Source organism: Oncorhynchus mykiss, chromosome 6 (assembly GCF_057628025.1).
Source record: "Oncorhynchus mykiss isolate SJ-2025 chromosome 6, ASM5762802v1, whole genome shotgun sequence".
NCBI classification, from domain to species: domain Eukaryota; kingdom Metazoa; phylum Chordata; class Actinopteri; order Salmoniformes; family Salmonidae; genus Oncorhynchus; species Oncorhynchus mykiss.
This window is the reverse complement of record NC_143027.1, coordinates 54,119,283-54,141,614: the sequence shown is the minus strand read 5'-3', so window position 1 is coordinate 54,141,614 and position 22,332 is coordinate 54,119,283. Positions and strand designations below refer to the sequence as shown.

Genomic DNA, 22,332 nt, shown 5'->3' with positions numbered 1-22,332 from the left:
GTAGTTACAAACACAGTTACAAACAACAACAACTCCATTCAGAATATAAAGTCTTAGCCTACCTGTTGGCTCTTGGTAATTGTAACCTATTATTTTCCTTTAACTTTTAATTCCATCACTTTAATTGCATCTTCCATTGATTAATATCTCATAACTTATGGCCCACATGGAGGCTCTATGACTGTAGCCTATTGCCTCGTTGATGACTTATGATTGGCCAAAAATTGCCTCATGCGCCACTCCGGTGAAAATCAAAGAGCAGAAGGATAAATGATACATTTCTCTCTCTCTACTGCAGCAGTCACATTCAGATCTATATGGGCCCTTCCAGACAAGTCTGTCAAAATTACACATACCCGAGACCCGTGACAATCATATCAGATCCTACCAGACCCTTGACATTATTTAGAATTCTGGATCTCGGGTGTTCGGATACAGGTGGATCTGTGAAGACCTCTAATCTAGAGCACACACTCGCAAATGCACATACTCGCAAATGCACATACACACACACACACACACACACACACACACATCAATATCAGCCTGCGTTTAGGACATGTTGTCAGGACATTAGTGCGATTGTCCACACATAATTTGATATTCCACCCCTCATGTGATGCTGTCTAAAAATAGCCCGCTGAGCGGCTGTTTTGGTTTCTATGACGATTACAGCCATGTCATAATCCACACTGTCAAATGCTGCGAGATGGCATACTCTCATTGGTCTGCACTGTCGAGAGGTACATTTTATTTTTTAGAGACATGGATAGAGGAAGAAAGTGACAGAGAGAGGAAGAGAGAGAGGAGAGTCATTTAGCATTAAAAACAACAAGCCGAATGTACTACAGTTGTTCTGACACTGCCATCACCCAAGGGAACTGAGCCAGCCTTCTTTATCCTCTGGCACTGTGCACTTCACACACACACTCTGATGCTCACAAACACACACAACGGAAACACACAAAATCGCACAAAAACACAGACACACAATGCACCCACTCTCACATAAAATCACAAATGAATGCTTGCGCAAACACGATCCCACGCACACAGTGCCTAGCATCTCTCTTACAGTAAGAGGGGGATTGATCAGAAATGTCACTTGTCACCATTGTTTTCTGGCTGCCACGAGGACATTGTGTGAATATCACTGGTCAGTGGAAGGTGGAAGAGAAGAGATGGGAGAGGGGAAAGAGAGAGAGGGTGACAGGGGAAAAGTGTGGTGATAGGGAGATGGGGAGGGAAGATACACCGGAGTATAGGCGATGGGAGAAATGGATCTTACTGGCCCCTACCACCAGAGCAAACCTTGTGTCTAGACACACACACACACACACACACACTGCCATGCATAGACATTAGGACAGCAGTAATGTAATCTGGCTGTGTTGATGACAGCCTTCCACCTTATTGAATTGGCAATGACCTTTGTGGGTTTATTGGTGATGAATGGATTCTCTCTGCTTGTCTCTGGTGAATACTCCGATGTTTGTTTTGTTTGTTTGTATGTTTGTCCGCTGACCACAAAGCCAATGCTAAACCCTGTTATTTCATTCTCCCCATCCACCCTAAAAATGTAATGTAAATAAAGCTGATTGTGTGTGTGTGTGTGTGAATCTGGAATGGGGCTAGATCTCCATAGGCTCAGGGTTGAGGAAGGGAGTGGTGTCCAGGATAATGTGACCCACTTACCTTCTCTCTCTCGCTTTCTCTCCCATAGCGGACACGCCCATCGAGGAGTTTACTCCCACCCCTGCCTTCCCAGCCCTCCAATACCTGGAGTCGGTGGACGAGGGAGGAGTGGCCTGGCAGGCGGGGCTAAGGACCGGGGACTTCCTTATCGAGGTAAGTGTGTGTGTGTACGTGCGTGCAGGTGTGTTCATGTATGCGCTTTTATGTGAGAGTGGGTGCATTTTGTGTGTGTGTGTGTGTGTGTGTGTGTGTGTCATACTACTCTTCACTTCATTTCCCAAACATAGTTCTTTCTTCCTGATGCTAGAAGCAATGAGATTAGTTGTAGAGATCCTTTTTGGGATGAGTGAGAGCTGATTGGTGATATCTGTTGGCACTTGATCTTTGGTTCAACTTGATCTTAGGTCCCTCTTTATTTTACAGACCGCTATTTACCTGGCATTTACTTAGAAAGCACACGATGGTATGATAATTATGCAATAATAATGTTATAATTAAATGTTGTTTCTTTAGGATTAATTACAACAAGCCCAACTTTGCAGCTTTTTGATACCAGGTATCACCACTTGTCCTGTCTCTGCTCAATTCTTTGAGTTTTGGAGTGCTTTTGGATCAGACCAGTGAGTCCCAAACTCTGGGTCAGGATCCACCACTAAGTCAAGGGTAGTTCCATGTCTGGTGGCAGATGAAGATGTGATTATGTCCAGTAGGATTGGTTTGTTTATTTGTGGTGTAAGGCATTAGGTGGGTCACAGCCAAGGATGTAGTGGGAAGAGCTACATCCAGGTAGTGATAGCCAGCTTAGGCTAGCATCACACAATAACAATCCGGAGACCTGAATAACTTTTTATGTGGGTACTTTTTGTGTTCTGTTTTTGTGGGATAGTGGTTATGATGGTGCTGTTTGAGAATTGTTATGAACATGGTTGTGAATCCCTGTTGGGCTTGCGTGCAATACTGTATGTGTGTGTAATGAGTGCAAACAGTGCAACTGTAATCAGTGCAGTGCTGTGGTTGGCTCTTGCCAAATAGAGCAGCAAATGATGAGAGAGAACTGCATCTATCTGCAACTCTCCCTCTGCCTCCATCTCTGGCTTTCTCTCCTCTCTCTCCATCACTCCTCTCTCATGAGCTGTTGCACACACTCATTCCGCTCATCTCTTTATTACAGCATCTTAAATCACAGACCACCCACTGGTTGAATCAACGTTATTTCCACATCATTTAAAAAAAATCAACGTGAGGATGTTGTGTCAACGTGAAAAACTGATTAGATTTGCAAAAACTCATCAATGTTAGGGTATTTCTTTTTTTTTTTTTACCTAAATCCAATGACAATTTTTTATACCTGGTTGCCAGCGTTGAAAGTCGGCGATGAGGGCCAGGTCCAGGATGTCCTAAGCAGGGACCCAGCACTTCTCCTACGGGCCATAACCTTCCCAGTCAACCAGGTACTGGAAACCCTTGCCCCGAGGTTGAACCCTCAGGATGCGTCTCACCGTGTACGCCGGATTGCCGTCGATGAGACGGGAGGTGGGGTGGGCCTGGAAACAGGAGACAAAGGACAGTGAGACAAGGCTTAATCCTGTACACATGAAAAGTGGGATGTATACGAAGGGTATGGGGCAACAGAAGATGAACAGCAGTGGGACTAAGGACTTTAGCGATGGGGAAAGGACCAATAAAACGGGGGCAAAGTTTACGGGACTCCACCCTGGAGGGGCAGGTCCCGCGTAGACAGCCATACCCTCTGTCCGAGATTATAGTTGGGAGCCGGAGTCGGGTGGTAGTCCGCTTGTCGACGATACCTGGATGTGGCCTTGAGAAGAGCAGACCGAGCTCTCTTCCAGGTACACCGACAGTGGTGGACGAACATCTGGACCGAGGGTATGTTAACCTCTTCTTCTTGCTCTGGGAAGAGCGGGTGATGATATCCCATGGAACACTCGAATCGCAAAAGCCCAGTGGCCGGGCAGGGAAAAGTGTTCCGGGCGTACTCCACCCACACAAGTTGCCGGCTCCAGGTGGTGGGGTTGGTTGAGATGAGGCACCTAAGCGCAGTCTCATGGTTTTGATTGGCTCGCTCCGTCTGGTCGTTGGACTGGGGATGAAACCCGGAGGACAGGCTGGCCGACGACCCAATGAGGGTGCAGAACACTTTCCAGAATCTGGATGAGAATTGAGGACCAAGATCAGAGGCAATGTCAACAAGGCGTCCATGGATTCAGAAGACGTGCTGCCCAATGAGCTGGGCCGTCTCCGTGGCGGAAGGTAACTTGGGGAGAGAGATGAAATGGGCGACTTTGGAGAAACTATCCACTACTGTCAGGATAGTGGTGTTGCCATCACGGAGGAAGCCCAGTGACAAAATCCAGGGATATATGGGACCAGGGGCGATGAGGAACAGGTAGTGTGCTGAAGGAGGCCAGCCGGAGCCTGCTGCAGAGTCTTAATCTGAGCACACAGCATGCATGTGGTGACGAAGGCTGAGACGTCAGAAGCCATAGTGGGCCACCAGAAGCTTTGTCAGAGGAAGGCCAGGGTTCGACAGGAGCCGGGATGGCAGGTAAGCTTGGAGGAATGAGCCCATGCTCGGGCCGAATCAGGGACAAACATTCGGTCCAATCCATCCCCACTCTCACATTTTCAGGATCCATCTGAACACTCCCTTCAGCGATGACATGCCCCAGAAAGAAGATAGCGGAGCAGTGAATTTCACAGCGTTGGTGAGTCCAAACGGCATGACCAGGTACTCATAGTGTCCACTAGCTGTGTTGAAGGCCTTCCACTCGTCTCCTTCGCGTATTCGAACTAGGTGGTAGGCATTCCGAAGGTCCAACTTGGAAAAGATGGTTGCCCCCTGAAGACGTTCGACAGCCGAGGAGAGGACTGGTAGAGGGTAACGATTATTCACTGTGATGTCATTGGTAGTCGATACATGGACGCAGGCTCTTGTAATTTTTTCCCACAAAGAATAACCCTGCGCCGGAAGGGGAGGCAGATGGACGAATGCTCCCAGCAGCCAAAGTGTCCTCAAAGTACTCCTCCATGGCCTTGGTCTCAGGGCCAGACAGGGAATATAGCCACCCACGAGGCAGTGTTGTGCCCGGGAGGAGATTAATAGCGCAATCGTAGGGACGATACGGAGGGAGGGGGGTGGTGCGAGCCTTGCCCGAACACCTCCAGGAGGTCCTGGGATTCCGTGGGAACAGCGAAGAAATCCGAGGTGTTACCAGAGCCCGCAGGAGGACATCTCAGAACAGGCTGAGACACCTTCAGGCAATGTAAGTGGCAGAACGGGCTCCAACCCAGAATATAATCAGTGGTCCAGTCAATAACGGGGTTGTGTCTCTGGATCCATGAAAATCCCAAAACAACAGGAACATTGGGAGATTCAATGAGAAGAAGCTGTATGGACTCACTGTGATTGCCCAACACACACAGGTTAATGGGCACCATGCTGACCCTGCCTATGGTGTATCCGTCCAGTGCTCTGGAGCCATAGGAATGGAGGGGGGTTGTGTGGAGATACCTAGCTCCAATACCAGAGTAGCGTCCATTAAACTCTCATCAGCTCCAGAGTCAATGAGCACCCGGAGATATTTAGACCCGTCACCCCACAGCAGGATAACATGGAAGAGAGAATGAGTAATGTGAGTTAGAAAACTCCCAGTATGACCCACCATTGTACTCTTACCTAGCTGATGAGTCTGGTCTTTTACTGGACAGACGGATTTGTAATGCCCTATAGCACAACAATACAGGCAATTGTTGGAGTTAAGCCTCTGTCGTCGTTCCTGAGGTGACAATCTAGCTCTGCCCTGTTGGATAAGCACTGTAGAAAATGAGTCGCTCGCTCACGATGATTCCCGAGGGGTCTCGGGTGACTTCGTATCCTGTCAGTGTCAAAGGTTAAAGGTGGCAGTTTTACTGCAGGCTGCTGGTAACATGAAATACACAGTTCACCAGGGCCGTTCACTGTTCACCAAGCTGCTTTTGGAGATGAGGGATCTCCTCCCCTCCCCTCTCTTCTCATCCCCTCTCCTCTGTTAAACTGTCTGTAATGTTGAGACTCCTTGCTGTTAGAACACTGTTTATGTCTGACCTCTTGTTCCTCAGACATTGCAGTTTTTGGCAAATGATTGTGCCCTTAGCTGATGGGCTAGACTGCATCCCAAATGGAACTCTATTACCTTTATAGTGCACTAACATTTACCAGGGTCTTGAACAGGATGCGCAATATACCAAAACACTTTTTATCCCCAAAATGATTTGGCAGTTAATGCCAAAAACATATTTTTCATTGAACTTCCATTTCCTTCCAAGAGGCTGAATGTCTCTTGCCTATTCAGTCTATAAAGGCTACGGCTTAAGAACCAGTGGCTTACTAATGTTAAGTGGAGTGTATGGCCCAAAGTATGGAGTGATTTCAGTGCCAACGGAAATTGTATTTCAATTTCATAATTTAGAAGTTGTATTATGATATTGAATCTAATACATAAATGAAATCATTGAATTCATAAATTGAACTTGTATTTAATGATTTGAAACTAATTTCAATTAATATTGCATGCTTGAATATTCAAATTCAATATTTACATATTTATTTTCAATATGGTAGCTATTACATTCAATGTCTGTGAATCAAGTTTACAAACTATAATTTCAAGTTTATCAAAGTTTAAAATATTCAACTTCTCAGATGCATTCAGATTCCGTTTTCAATTTCAGTTCTCCAAATTCAGATTCAAAACCAGAGACAACATCCTGGTACTTTGCCAGCCAGGAACGGAGGAGAATAGATAGAAGCAAATGCTCTCTGTGGTAAAACAACATTTTAAGTAGAGAAATTGTAGAAATAGGCAGAGTTTATTCATTTGTGGCTGTGGTAACTACTGAAATCGCTAAAATACAAGTAAAGTATTTTGGGTATACTGGACTGTAAGTGGCTGCCACAGCAGTTTGAGGACCTTAGTTATCTACAGGGGTGCTGACAGGGCTAAGTAAGATTGTGGTGGTTAGCCCAGATCAAGACTGTTAGCAGATTGCTACAGTACATAGTCATTTCTCAAATGTAGCAGCCCCCCCCCCTCTCACTTTCTCGCTCTCTCTTCCTCTCTAATTCTCCTAGAGCAGTTCAAGGAGATCTCTGGCATCCAAGACAATGAATATGGTACAGTACAGTACACGGATGTTCTCGCTGTATCTCTCTGCCTGAGTGTGTTTGACTAGAGATAGTGAGATCGGGAGGAAGACTGTTATATAACGCTCTGCTTTCCCGGGTCAGGAGAGTGCTGTGTGTGACCACTGTATGTATGCAAAGGCAGCTGCTCCCCTCAACCCCCGGGTGTGTTTGTGTGTTTGTGTGTGCGCGCGTGACAGTCAGATCTCTTCCCCACTGCTGCATATTCTGAGCACTTTACTGTCAATCTAGTGCTACACAAATACAGTAGATACAAATGCAAAGTCTCTTACCAAACCACAATTCTACCAGTGGACTGATAGCGCTATCTCTTTACCCAGTTAGTTACAAGAAACCACTAAAGCTAAGTCTTCGTCATTTTAGCGCATTGCTAATAAACACTTTGCTGTGTGATATTCTAGCACTGTAAAAATGCTACGTTGCTAGCTAGCTCAGTTCCATGCTATTATAGCAGCTTTCTCAACAGCCCCCATGTCTATGCTCAGTGATATTGATTGGATTACAACCATTGCCCTTGACCCAATTATGCCTGAGTGTGTGGCCAATTTTATCTCTGACAAGCAGCATTGTGATGATAGCCAAAGGGTCTGTAATATCTAGCGCTGCAACCTGTTAACTTGTAAGCTGCATCCACTTAGCACTATGGATATGCAGTGTTCAGCAGACTATGTTTGAGATTTAGAATGCTAGAAGAAGGCACTATAGCCCTATTTAGGCAGGATTAGTTTGACTTTGGGAGGTCAGGTTATGTATTACTACATGCACGAGCACAAAACACCACATCCATAATTTTTTTTTTTCGGCTTAAGCCGAAGCAAAAGGGGTCCACACAAAAACATAAAACACGACAAGTAACAAAACACTGATAGACTAGAACAGTCACACAAATGTAAAATACTATGATATACAAAAAATATATATTATATAAAATAATATTTCTCATAAAAACTAGAAGAGAAACAGTTAATCCATCCTCAACCCTTAACCAGGAAAGACTGGCATGCAAGTTGTTGATGTTGTTTCTGTATGTGCAGGTAAGGGCATGGTGTGCTTTTTTTTGAGCCAGCTTCAGCTTTGCTAGGTCTTTCTAGGTCTTTCTTTGCTGCAATTGACTATATTACCAGACAGTAATCAAGATGGGACAAGACCAGAGCCTGAACCATAAGTACAGTTGATTTCTGTCAAAAACGCAGGATATCTTTTTATAACAGACGTACCTCTCCCCATCTTCACACCAACTTTATCAATTTGTATTTTTATTTATTAGGGATCCCCATTTACTGTTTCTGAGGCAGCAGCTACTATTCCTGGGGTCCAAGCTCATTAAGGCACTCACTCACATCACACATAAAACAAGATAAGACAGTACATCATATAACGTTATTGCAACACAACATGCAGTGTCTTGCAAAAGTATTCTTCCCCCTTGGAGTTTTTCCTATTTTGTTGCATTACAACCTGTAATTGAAATAGATTTGTATTCGTATTTCATGTAATGGACACACACAAAATAGTTGAAATTGGTGAAGTGAAATTTAAAAAATAAAAAAATAAAACATTTTTTTAAACATGTTAAATAGGAAAAGTGGTGCGTGCATAGAAACGTCTTCTCACTGTCAACTGCGTTTATTTTCAGCAAAGTTAACGTGTAAATATTTGTATGAACATAACAAGATTCAACAACTGAGACATAAACTGAACAAGTCCCACAGACATGTGACTAACAGAAATTGAATAATGTGTCCCTGAGCAAAGGGGGGGGTCAAAATCTAAAGTAACAGTCAGTATCTGTTGTGGCCACCAGCTGCATTAAGTACTGCAGTGCATCTCCTCCTCATGGACTTCACCAGATTTGCCAGTTCTTTCTGTGAGATGTTACCCCACTCTTCCACCAAGGCACCTGCAAGTTCCCAGACATTTCTGGGGGGAATGGCCCTAGCCCTCACCCTCCGATCCAACAGGTCTCAATGGGATTGAGATCCGGGCTCTTCACTGGCTATGGCAGAACTGAACTGAAATTCCTGTCTTGCAGGAAATCACGCACAGAACGAGCAGTATGGCTGGTGGCATTGTCATGCTGGAGGGTTATGTTAGGATGAGTCTGGAAGAAGGATACCACATGAGGGAGGAGGGTGTCTTCCCTAATGCACATCGTTGAGATTACCTGCAATGATAACAAGCTCAGTCCACTTCCCCAGACCATGGCGGATCCTCCACCTTCAAATCGATCCCGCTCCAGAGTACAGGCCTCGGTCTAACGCTCATTCCTTCAACGATAAACGCGAATCCAACCATCACCCTGGTGAGACAAAACCGTGACTCGTCAGTGAAGAGCACTTTTTGCCAGTCCTGTCTGGTCCAGCAACGGTGGGTTTGTGCCCATAGGTGACATTGTTGCCGGTTTCTGGTGAGGACCTGCCTTACAACAGCCCTACAAGCCCTCAGTCCAGCTTCTCTCAGCCTATTGCGGACAATCTGAACACTGATGGAGGGATTGGGCATTCCTGGTGTAACTCGGGCAGTTGTTGATGCCATGCTGTACCTGTCCCGCATGTGTGATATTCGGATGTACCGATCATGTGCAGGTGTTGTTACACGTGGTCTGCAACTGCGAGGATGATCAGCTGTCCATCCTGTCTCCCTGTAGCGCTGTCTTAAACATCTCACAGTACGGACATTGCAATTTATTGCCCTGGCCACATCTGCGGTCCTCATGCCTCCTTGAAGCATGCCTAAGGCACGTTCACACAGATGAGCAGGGACCCTGGGCATCTTCCTTTTGGTGTTTTTCAGAGTCAGTAGAAAGACCTCTTTTAGTGTCCTATATTTTCATAACTGTGACCTTAATTGACTACTTTCTGTAAGCTGTTAGTGTCTTAACGATCGTTCCACAGGTGCATGTTCATTCATTGTTTATGGTTCATTGAACAAGCATGGGAAACAGTGTTTAAACCCTTTACAATGAAGATCTGTGAAGTTATTTGGATATTTATGAATTATCTTTGCAAGACAGGGTCCTGAAAAAGGGCTGTTTCTTCTTTTGCTGAGTTTATATTCACCCCCTTTGCTATGAAGCCCCTAAATAAGATCTGGTGCAACCAATTACCTTCAGATGTCAGATAAATACAGTTCACGTGTGTGCAATCTAAGTGTTACATGATCTGTCCCATGATCTCAGTATATACTCTATACACCTGTTCTGAAAGGCCCAAAGTCTGCAACACCACTAAGCAAGGGGCATCACCAAAAGCAAGCGGCACCATGAAGACCAAGGAACTCTCCAAACAGGTTGGGGACAAAGTTGTGGAGAAGTACAGATCAGGGTTGGGTTATAAAAAAACATCAACATCCCACAGAACACCATTAAATCCATTATTAAAAACTGGAAAGAATATGGCACCACAATAAACCTGCCAAGAGAGGGCCTCCCACCGATACTCACGAACCAGGCAATGAGGGAATTCATCAGAGAGGCAGCAAAGAGACCAAAGATAACTCTGAAGGAGTTGCAAAGCTCCACAGTGGAGATTGGAGTATCTGTCCGCAGGACCACTTTAATCCGTACACTCCACAGAGTTGGGCTTTACGGAAGAGTGGCCAGAAAAAAAGCCATTGCTTAAAGAAAAAAATCAGCAAACACTTTTGGTGTTCTCCTAAAGGCATGTGGGAGACTCCCCAAACATATGGAAGAAGGTACTCTGGTCAGATAAGCCTAAGATTTATTACCTTTTAGTTTGATGTTTGGCATTAACACTACCAGTCACAATGTTTCAATCTGATTAGGCTACTTCAAAAGTCTTCTGTAGGCTACCTGCGCACGTTTGTCCACTCTAATTCCAACATCCAAACATTTGATGAATGGAAAGAGACCTGTTCCAAAACACCAAAAAGTTTAATGACATTCAGAGATTGTCAAGCCAAGCCTTCAATAATGGGTGCAAGGTAGGTAGGGATGTATTTTCTGTTTGTCAAGATTGGCATACTCTACGCAAACCATGATGTTGAAGTGCTCGAAGTATGCAGTTATGCTTTGCTTTGCTTATTGGTTGTGTGAAGCATTAGCACAGGAACCTGTTGGTGGAAAATCCGTTGCATATATTTTATATAATTATAAATATAGCATAAACATTTTGAAAATCTGATTTCCCCCTAACTGGTCGTTGTCTGCAGCCAGCTCTGATTGTGACATGGTAAGGTTGGACCAAGGTGCAGAGAAGAGACCAGACGAGGAATCAGTGGTTAAGGATAAACATAATACTTTACTGAGAAACGGTAGCCGCATGATCACAGTACACTTGAAAAAACAACAAACACCAAGTCTCAAACTCACTCAGGAAACAAACGCACACTGTAAACAATTCAAGCTTCTGCAAAGCACAACAGAAAACACACCTCTTTTAACAGGGAAATCATAATCAGTAAATTGGACACTCCTGAGTGTCGTTAATGTCTCTAGGACAGTCTCTGCCGCCCTCTGGTGACAGGTGGAACCACTGCAGGGTGTCTCGGACCAACAGATGCTGAACAGTGTCGGCCGGGCGACCATCAACAAGTTTAGAGGGCAGAGGGGCAGGTGTGGGAGGAGAGAATGGACTGGTCCTCACCATCTTGAGATGTGAGACATGGAAGAATGGATAGACACTCATAGACCTGGGAAGCTGGAGACAATAGGTGACCGGGTTGATGCGACTCAGGATCTTGAATGGTCCTATGTAGCGTGGAGCGAGCTTCTGCGAGTCCACCTTTAAGGGAAGATCACAGGTGGACAACCACACCCGTTAACCTGGTCGGAGGAGCCGAAGAGGCCTTCAGTGCTGGTTTTCCTGGTGTTGGTGTCGGGCAGAGGAGTGGAGCAAAGAGGATCGCCCTCTGATCCAGGTGCGGCGTCATCGTCAAATGAATGCCTCAGCTGATGGCACCCCCACTTCGGCCGCTTCTTCAGGAAACAGTGGGGGGGGGGGGCAAACCCGAACTCACACTTGAACGGTGACAGTCCAGTGGAAGAGTTCGGCAGTGTGCTGTGAGGATACTCCGCCCAGACGAGGAACTTCCTCCAGTTGCTGGCCTGGGTGGAGACAAAACAACGGACAAACATTTCCAGCTCCTGGTTTGCCCTCTCCGTTTGCCCATTTGACTGTGGGTGGAATCCCGAGGAGAGACTCACTGATGCCGCCAACAGGGAGCAGAAGGCTTTCCAATTCCATGCAACGAACTGGGGCCCACGATCCGAGACCTGTCCTGGGGAAGTCCGTGTAGTTGAAAGACATGGGTAACCATGAGATTAGCAGTCTCCTTCTCTGAGAGCAACTTGGGTAAGGCAATGAAATGGACTGCCTTGGAGAACTGATCAATGACCGCCAGGATAGTGGTAACCCCTTGGGATGGTGGTAGCCCTGATAAAGTCCACGGACAGGTGGGACCAGGGCCAGCTGGGGATGGGCAGAGGTTGGAGCAACCCAGCCACGTCACTGTCATGAGGACTTGCTTTGGGCACAGGTGGAACAGGCCGCAACAAAGGATCTGGGGGTGATGGGCTCAGAGTCCCTCTCCTTGTTAGAGACATCGTGTTGGTGGGAGAGGTCTGCTTTCTGATTCTTGGTTTCTAGGCTAGTGTGAAATCAAACCTGTTAAAAAACAGAGCCCATCTAGCCTGGCGAGCGTTCCAACTCTTGCCTTCTTGAATGGAGACCAAGTTCTTGTGGTCTATCCAGATCACGAAATGACGAGGTGCCCCCTCCAACCAGTGTCTCCACCCCTCAAGGGCTCACTTAACTGCCAAGAGCTCCCGGTTGCCTACATTGTAGTTCTGTTCCGCTGACAAGAACCGCTTGGAGAGAAAGGAGCATGGGTGCAGTTTCTTGTCCTCCTCGTTCCGCTGTGAAAGGTCTGCCCCTGCTCCGGTGTCCGAGGCGCCCACCTCTACCACAAAGGGATGAATATGATCAGGGTGAACAATGATGGGTCCAGAGGTGAAATGTCCCTTGAGCTCCATGAATGCCCTGTCAGACTCGGGAATCCAGCAAAACCGGGTCTGGGACTTGCGGGTTGGGACCGTGAGAGCTACTGCCACCGCACCAAAGTTGCGTATAAAACACCTGTAAAAATTGGCAATCCCGAGGAACCGCTGGACCTGCTTGAGTGAGGTGGGACGGGGCCAGTCGGCGCCGGCCTCAACCCTTACGGGGTCCATTTGGATGCCTGCGGTAGAGATAATGTGACCCAGAAAGTACACTTGGGATATGTGGAACTCACACTTCTCTATCTTGGCATATAGTTGGCTCTGCAGGAGGCATCTCAGGAGGAGAGTTTTGGAGAAGATCAGGTAAACGTTGAGGTAAACAAAGATGAACCGATTCAACATATCCCTAAGATTGTCATTGACCAATGCTTGAAAGTCTGCCGGTGAGTTGGATAATCTGATAGGTATGACTAAATACTCATAGTGACCACTAGAGGTGTTAAAGGCAGTTTTCCACTCATCTCCCTCCCTGATTCTCACCAGATTGTAAGCGTTGCAGAGGTCCAGTTTGGTGAAGAATTGGGCCCTTTGGGCCAACTCCAAGGCAGCAGCCATCAGAGGTAGGGGTGTAACGATTATTGATCGTTATCCAGTTCAACCCTCTGTAATTGATGCAAGGACGCAGGCCTCCATCCTTCTTACCCACAAAGAAGAAGCCTGCACCAACTGGGGATGTAGAGGGTCGAATGAAACCTGCCTCGAGCAACTTCCGGATGTAATTGTTCATGACTGCTGCTTCAGGGGTCGAGAGGGAGTACAGACGGCCTCTGCGAGGTATGGAGCCGGATAGGAGATATATGGCACAGTCGTATGGACAATGAGGGGAAAAGGGTGGCAGCTTTTCTCTTACTGAAGAGAAGGTCAAAGTATTCAGGAGGGAGAGCGGAGAAATCTTGGTCTTCAATGGATGCAGGAGGACACGAGACTCTTGATGGGAATCTTAGATTTTTAGCCTGGCAGTCCTTAGCTCAGTCTAGTAAGTGTCCCGTGGACCAGGAGAATAATGGGTTATGTAGCGCTAGCCAGGGGTACCCTAGGATAAGGGGGTTCTCAGGAGCAGTGCTAAAAAAAACTAAGAGTCTGAGTGGTTCACCCCAACCTGCAGTAAAATGGGCTTGGTCTGATATTCCACCTGACCGGCACCAATGGGCCGTCCATCGAGGGCTTGGATTTTCAGAGGGACGGGGCACTCCACGCAGGGGATTTATAATTCTCTGACAAAGTCCTGATCAATTAAATTATCTGCAGCTCCAGAGTCTACGAAGGCTTGAATCTGGTGTTGACAGTTGTCCCAGTGGAGGGTTGCAGGTAGTGACAGACGGTGACTGGGTAGCCGGGAGGTAACTGCACAGCTCGTCAGGGTATCCCCTTGTCCTGGCTAGCCTTGGTGTTTCCTGTCAGCTCTGGGCATGGAGATGGTCGAGACCTCCGCAGTAGCGGCAGCAGCCTTCGTGCGTGTGCCTGTCACGCGGGCTCAGATGTGTGCGTCCCAGCTGTATGGGCTCCTCAATGCTGGGCTTGGGGTGCTCAGGAAACCGGGATACAAGGGTGGTGTCAAAAAAGGCTCTGTCTCGCGCGTTCTCGGAGGCGGTTGTCGATCCTGATTTTTCCACCGTTATCAGGGACTCGAGGTCCTCTCCCAGTTCCCGAGAGGCCAGTTCATCCTTGATGGAGTTCGACAAACCCTGGTGGAAAGCAGTGACTAGGGCCTCTGTATTCTACCCACTTTCGGCGGCGAGGGTACGGAACTCAATGGCGAAGTCAGCCACTGGTCTGGCCCCTTGGCGGATGTTGAACAGTCGGCTGGCCGCTTCTCCTCCGCCGACTGGGTGGTCGAAGATAATGAGCCAATTAATTAATATTTTGCCAAATATGTCAATTAATTAAATGTCTGCATGCAGTTCAAGCCAATATTAAGTTATTCCTAGACCATTGAAATATCTTCACGCCTAGAACACCTCCAGGCTTCTGTTATAACGGTCAGTTGTGACCAACCGGCTCGATTCGGTCTTATGTAGCTAAATATGTTTTTTACATTGGATATAAGTAGAGCTAGAAAATGGTATATCATACAGTACAGTTGAGGAATAATAGGAAAGTAATTCTGCTTTGAAAGTTGATAAACTTGTATCCTCACTTTTGAGAAAATGGCCCCTTGAGTGTTTTGGTACACCTACTGGAGAGCTCTTCTTTGTCTACACCCATTCAGCATGGTTAACACCCTCTTAAGCCTTAGCCCCACCATCTCTTTAAGGATTCACATGTGAGGCTATGTGCTAAACAGTGAGTACGGTCATATATTAAACAACCAAGTAATTCAAGACGAATGAATGTTAGCCATCTATCTATCTAACATTAGGCTATAACTAGTAATGCTAATGGCTCTGAGATACGAATAATATTACTACACAGATCATACATTTAACGTTAGCTAGCTAGCTAACAGTACGCTTTAACTTGCAATGAAACCAACTTTCTGACAAAATTGGAAACGTACACTACCGGTCAAAAGTTTTAGAACACCTACTCTTTCAAGGGTTTTTCATTAATTGTGCTATTTTCTACATTGTAGAATAATAGTGAAGACAACAAAACTATGAAGTAACGCATATGGAATCATGTAGTAACCAAAAAAGTGTTAAACAAATCTAAATATATTTTATATTTGAGATGCTTCAAATAGCCACCCTTTGCCTTGATGACAGCTTTGCACCCTTTTGGCATTTTATACAACAGCCTTCTGCGTTCTCTTTTTCGACTCCCTCTGCATTGGCAATCAAACTCCTGAATTTTCTCAATTTTACTCTGATCCACCAAGCATTCCACTGATTTCAAAACTCTGTCCTCCAGAAAGTGGAGAGCTATCTTTCAAAAGAATCTGTGTTAGAAAGGATTACCTACACATACTGAGCAGCTCATCATTGAGCAGCTCATTATAGACTTGAATTTGTGAAAACTCCATTGACGAAAAACCCAGATTGTCAACCCAACCCCTTTAAAAATAAATGGTACTTGCCCTTTTTTCATACAGCAACACCGCACTCCCAGTTAGAATGGTTACGCAGTGCAGCAGTCATCTAGCAACCATCGGCGCATTGTGCCTGCATGTATAATGCTGATGATAATGATGCACGCGGAGGGAGAAGCCTTCTGAGCATGTGCGTCAGAGAGACACTCTGGTATCGGAAGAGAGCACAGGAATCAAACCTTATTGGTCAGGTCTGAAACCCTGGGTTCAGAGGAAGGAAATAATGGCGGAGTAGGCCAAAGTTATGTCACGTCAGTCCAAACTTTGTTGTTATGTATCACTACACCTTTTATTCACAGGAGGTTGGTGGCACCTTAAATTCAGGAGAACAGGCTTGTGCTAATGACTGGAGCGGAATAAGTGGAATAGTATCAAGTACATTAAACACATGTTTTCCAGGTGTTTGATGCCATTCCATTTGCTCCGTTCTGGACATTATTGTGAGCCGTTCTCCCCTCAGCAGGCTCCTGTGCTTTTATAATAGATAATTATTGGCTGATAGTTCATTAACTTATTATCATTACAGAAGGTATGGTCTTTGCTTTGGTACCTGATATGATGCCTTTGAATGAATAAGTAAACATCTTTAAGAATTCTAAGGCATAGATTAAAATCCATATTAAAGGCATCCTTATGTATAGTGTAATGAAACTACAATGATTCACCCTCATCACGATGTTCCTTCCTCAAGAATATTTGAAACCATCGTGTGTGTGTGTGTGTGTGTGTGTGTGTGTGTGTGTGTGTGTGTGTGTATACAGTTGAAGTCAAAAGTTTACATACACCTTAGCCAAATATATTTAAACTCAGTTTTTTACAATTCCTGACATTTAATCCTAGTAACAACTCCCTGTCTTAGGTCAGATAGGATCACCACTTTATTTTAAGAACATGAGATGTCAGAATAATAGTAGAGAGAATTATTTATTTCAGCTTTTATTTCTTTCATCACATTCCCAGTGGGCCAGAAGTTTACATACACTCAAAAAGTATTCGGTAGCATTGCCTTTAAATTGTTTAACTTGGGTCAAACTTTTTGGCCCATTCTTTCTGACAGAGCTGGTGTAACTGAGTCAGGTTTGTAGGCCTCCTTGTTCGAACACACTTTTTCAGTTCTGCCCACAAATTTTCTATAGGATTGAGGTTAGGGCTTTGTGATGGCCACTCTAATATCTTGACTTTGTTTTCCTTAAGCCATTTTGCCACAACTTTGGAAGTATGCTTGAGGTCATTGTCCATTTGGAAGACTCATTTGCGACCAAGCTTTAACTTCCTGACTGATGTCTTGAGATGTTGCTTCAATAATCCACGTAATTTTCCTACCTCATGTTGCCATCTATTTTGTGAAGTGCACCAGACCCTCCTGCAGCAAAGCACCCCCACAACATGATGCTGCCACCCCCGTGCTTCACGGTTGGGATGGTGTTCTTCAGCTTGCAAGCGTCCCCATTTTCCTTCAAATGTAACGATGGTCATTATGGCCAACGGTTCTATTTTTGTTTTATCAGACCAGAGGACATTTCTCTAAAAAGTACAATCTTTGTCCCCATGTGCAGTTGCAAACCCTAGTCGTGCTTTTTTATGGCGGTTTTGGAACAGTGGCTTCTTCCTTGCTGAGCGGCCTTTCAGGTTATGTTGATATAGGACTCGTTTTACTGTGGATATAGATACTTTTGTACCTGTTTCCTCCAGCATCTTCACAAGGTCCTTTGCTGTTGTTCTGGAATTGATTCGCATTTTTCACACCAAAGTACATTAATCTCTAGGAGACAGAACGAGTCTCCTTGCTGAGCGGTATGACGGCTGTGTGGTCCCATGGTGTTTATACTTGCATACTATTGTTTGTACAGATGAACGTGGTACCTTCAGGCATTTGGAAATTGCTCCCAATGATGAACCAGACTTGTGGAGTTCTCCATTTTTTTTTGAGGCCTTGGCTGATTTCTTTTGATTTTCCTATGATGTGAAGTAAAGAAGCACTGAGTTTGAAGGTAGGCCCTGAAATACATCCACAGATTCAAATGATGTCAATTAGCCAATCAGAAGCTTCTAAAGCCATTACATAATTTTCTGGAATTTTCCAAGCTGTTTGAAAGCACAGTCAACTTAGTGTATGTAAACCTCTGACCCACTGGAATTGTGATACAGTGAATTATAAATCAAATAATCTGTAAACAATTGTTGTAAACTTCCGACTTCAACTGCACATGCTGTAGATACATCGTACATTGCTCAAAGCCAGTGACATGTCATTAGTAAAGATTTCAAAAAGTAAGGGGACTAGACAGCTGCTCTGAGGAATTCCTGATTCTACCTGGATTATGTTGGAGAGGCTTCCATTAAAGAACACCCTCTGTGTTTTGTTAGACAGGTAACTCTTTATCCACAATTTAGCAAGGGGTGTAAAGCCATAACACATACGGTTTCCAGCAGATGACTATTATCGATAATGTCAAAAGCTGCACTGAAGTCTATCAAAACAGCTTCCACAATCTTTTTGTCATCAATTTCTCTCAGCCAATCATCAGTAATTTGTGTAAGTGCCACCGTGCCGTCCATGCATGTTGAATGTCCTTCCCTATAAGCATGCTGAAGTCTGTTTTTTTGGTAACGGGCTTATTGGTCAGCTATTTGAGCCAGTAAAGGTGGCTTCACTATTCTTGGGTAGCAGAATGACTTTTGCTTCCCTCCAAGCCTGATGGCACACACTTTCTTTTAGGCTGTAATTTTCGCAGTAATTTTCCATCCAAGTTGTCATTGTTGATAGACAACAATACTTTTTTCACCTCTTCCACATACAATGCTGATCTTTCATAATTTGGTCAGTTATACTTGGATGTGTAGGGTCTGCGTTTGTTGCTGGCAAGTCATGAAAGTATTTGCCAATATCAGTGGGTTTTTTTATGCCATCTGATTCACTAAATGATGTAGCTGAGTTTGTATTTTTTCCCAAAATTTAATGTAAGGTGCTCCAAATATTTTGACTATCATAGTATAGTTGCTTCTTCTTTTCATTCAGTATTGTCACATGATTTCTCAATTTTCAGTACTTTTGCAAATCGGTTGTGGAGCCAGACTTATTTGTCATTCTTTTTAATTCACCCCTCACAACCATACAATTTTTAAAATCCACATCAATCCATTCATTTTCATAATGGGTACATTCTTATTACTAACTACAATAAGCAGTTTCATAAATGTGTCAGGTGCAGTATCTGGGGTTAGCCCACACCAGCCCGACACGGGTTAGCCTAGAATAGCCAGACACAGGCTAGCCCATATCAGCCCTACACAAGCTAGCCCATATCAGCCCTGCACAAGCCAGCCCACACCAAGCCCAGCACAGGATAGCCCACACCAAGCCCAGCTAGAGGTTGGCGCTCATTCTACAGTTTTTTTCGATTGCTAAACGACAGTGGGCACAACTGGAGTCACATGTGCAAAACTCTAACTACAGTCTGCACTACCAACAGTCACCTGAGCTAAACAGTTCACATCACCTGCAAAACTCATTCCAAGCAACATAACTCTTAACACATGGCTCAAAACACGCTCAGTGCAGCCAAACACTATGCACAACCCTCACTGAGATAACACACACTGTCACTCAGAACACACTGAGAGTAAAAACACTAGCATCAAACACCAATACAGAAAATACAAACTTTTCATCTTTACAGTTTGAACAATTTCAGTGACTTCATACAAAGTAATATTTTCTTAAAAGAAAAGAGTGACATTCTTTCACATGATTTATTAAAATTTTTAGAACATAACAATTCTTTAAGGTAAATGAAAATTAGCAGTTTGCTTCAACAGTCTGTAGTAATTTACGGAATTACAGTAAGGAGAACAAAAAGGTAGAAACTAAAAGTACATACTGTAATTCAAACAAATAATTGAGGGGCTAATCCTGCCTCTCTCTAGCATCAGGCCACAGGTTTTCTTCAACATCACATCTAGTTTTCTCTTGCCATGCACCTGGGGAAGAACCTTCTGGAGTGCCTTATCCATCCCTGGCAGTCCTCTGGACTCGTGTCCTCACGAGTCCAGAAGCATGGCTTCCAAAAGAGACATTTGGTCATGTGGGTGGTGACCAAACACTTTCCACCTCCAGGCAGAGAAAAACTCCTCTATTGGGTTGAGGAAGGGTGTATATGCAGGCAGGTACAAAACCATAAATCTGTGATGTGCTGCAAACCAATCTGTGACAGCTGCAGAGTGGTGAAAAGCAACGTTATCGCAAACTATGACAAAAACTTGGGGGTTTCTTACTGGCTCCCCCTGTTCTGCTGGCACTAGCTGAGCATAGAGCTGTTCTAGGAAAGCTATAAGCCTTTCTGTGTTGTATGAGCCAATGAGTGGTGTGTTGAGAAGCAAACCATCATTGGCCATTGCAGCACACATGGTGATATTTCCCCCCCTTTGGCCTGGAACCTCCACAGTGGCCCTTTGACCTATAACATTCCTTCCTCTGCGCCGTGTTTTGGCAAGGTAAAATCCAGCTTCATCGATAAATACAAATGAATGTGGTCTTTCCAGTGCTTCCACCTCCATTACTCTCTGAAAAACAGTAAGTGCACAGTTTTACTGTAGAAATGCTAGTGTTTGTTTTTACTGTAAATATTTTGTATAGCTGTGTACGTAACCTCAGACGTCTTACCTGGACATATTGGTATCTTTGCTCTTTTACCCGTTCACTGTTTCTCTCGAACGGTACAGTGTATAACTGTTTCATTGTAACTTGGTGTTTCTTTAGGACTCAAGCAATAGTTGTTGTGCTGACAGAATTAACATTTTCAAATATATCATTATCAGCCAGCACTCTATCTTGAATCTCCCACAGTTTTATTGCATTGTTGACAACAACCATGTCAACAATAGCATTTTCCTGCGCATCTGAAAATATTTTTCCTCTTCCCCCTGTTGGGGGCAGCCTTTGGGTCCTGTTGTAAAAATATATTTTACAGTCAAACTGACTGTAATATATATCTGTGTAAATATTCTATAATTGCAATACAAAATAGATTCCTGTAATGTTTTCATTTACTGTAAGGATGTAACTCTCACCTGTTTGCATGATGGAAAATTCGCATTACAGATGCCACAGCGGATCTTTGCAGATTGGGTTGCACCCTCAACCCTGCCTCTCTCAATGAGAGACCATGGTTCACGACATGGTCTATAAGTGTATCCCTTATTTCATCTGAAATAACAGCTCTTTGTCTTCTTTGTCTTCCTCCACGCATCCGCCCTCTCCCTGCCACCCTTCTCCCTCCACGAACCCATCTTCCTTGTTCCATTTCCAAAATGAGTCTTTCTGAGCTCTACCTATATATACTGTAATATGTGTGTGTGTTCACTAACAAGTCTAAAACAAGACACTTGCTTAGCCTTTCAGCTGAAATTGCAATCAGCAGTGTTTGAAAGGCACAAGGCTGAAATCTATTCCGTTTTGAATGTGTGGTTCACAGTTTTGACAGCAGTGTGTTAGCATTTGAACAAAGTGCTGTAAATCCACAGTGTTGTGCAGGTTGTGGTTAAAGTCATGGGATAAGTGTGTAGAGTTTTGAAAACTGTGTTCAAGCAATGAAAAACGAACTAGAGTTTGGTCCACATGAACTGCTGCTGTGCAGACTGTAGTTAGAGTTTTGCACATGTGACTCCAGTTGTGTCCACTGTCGTTTAGCAATCGAAGAAAACAGTAATATTTATATCGTGGTTTGCACACAGTTCTTCTTGTGCAACCGTTACTGAGAATGTCGTTCCAGTTTTAGTATTGTGGGATCCCCATTTGTTTACATTTTGAAAAACGCAACAGTTTCTCTTGTAAAAATATATGTATGATGGTAACAACTTCCCTAAATACCACTCTTTCTGTGTGTGTGTGTGTGTGTGTGTGTGTGTGTGTGTGTGTGTGTGTGTGTGTGTGTGTGTGTGTGTGTGTGTGTGTGTGTGTGTGTGTGTGTGTGTGTGTGTGTGTGTGTGTGTGTGTGTATCTTAGTATCACATGTGGTCTGTGCTCTGGCATTACATGGTTTCACTCGCACACATTCTGATCTGGAACATCTGAATGGATTAGGTTCCATGGCTACTGGACCAAATTCACACCGTCATAACTGTATTGTGTTATACTGTTGTGTGTGTGTGTTAGGGCACAGATATATAAATATGTGTATTGTAAGAGTATGTGTTGTGTGTGTTGTTAGGTGAACCAAGAGAATGTGGTGAAGGTGGGCCACAGGCAGGTGGTCAACATGATCCGTCATGCAGGGAACAGCCTCATCATCAAAGTGGTAACGGTCAGCAGGAATATGGACCCTGAGGATACCGCACGTAAAAAAGGTACTACACCCCTACACCACTTCATGTTATGGTAGAAAAAGG

At 44.6% G+C, this 22,332-nt stretch overlaps 1 protein-coding gene across 1 annotated transcript in view; it reads left to right on the top strand.

Moving 5' to 3' along the window:
- Window positions 1-22,332, top strand: part of LOC110526925 (SH3 and multiple ankyrin repeat domains protein 2) — a 102,395-nt gene that overhangs the window by 43,608 nt on the left and 36,455 nt on the right. The window contains exons 7-8 of the mRNA XM_090239444.1: window positions 1,724-1,848; window positions 22,155-22,290. Coding sequence (XP_090095570.1) covers window positions 1,724-1,848; window positions 22,155-22,290 — 261 coding nt within the window. The remainder of the gene's footprint in view (window positions 1-1,723; window positions 1,849-22,154; window positions 22,291-22,332) is intronic.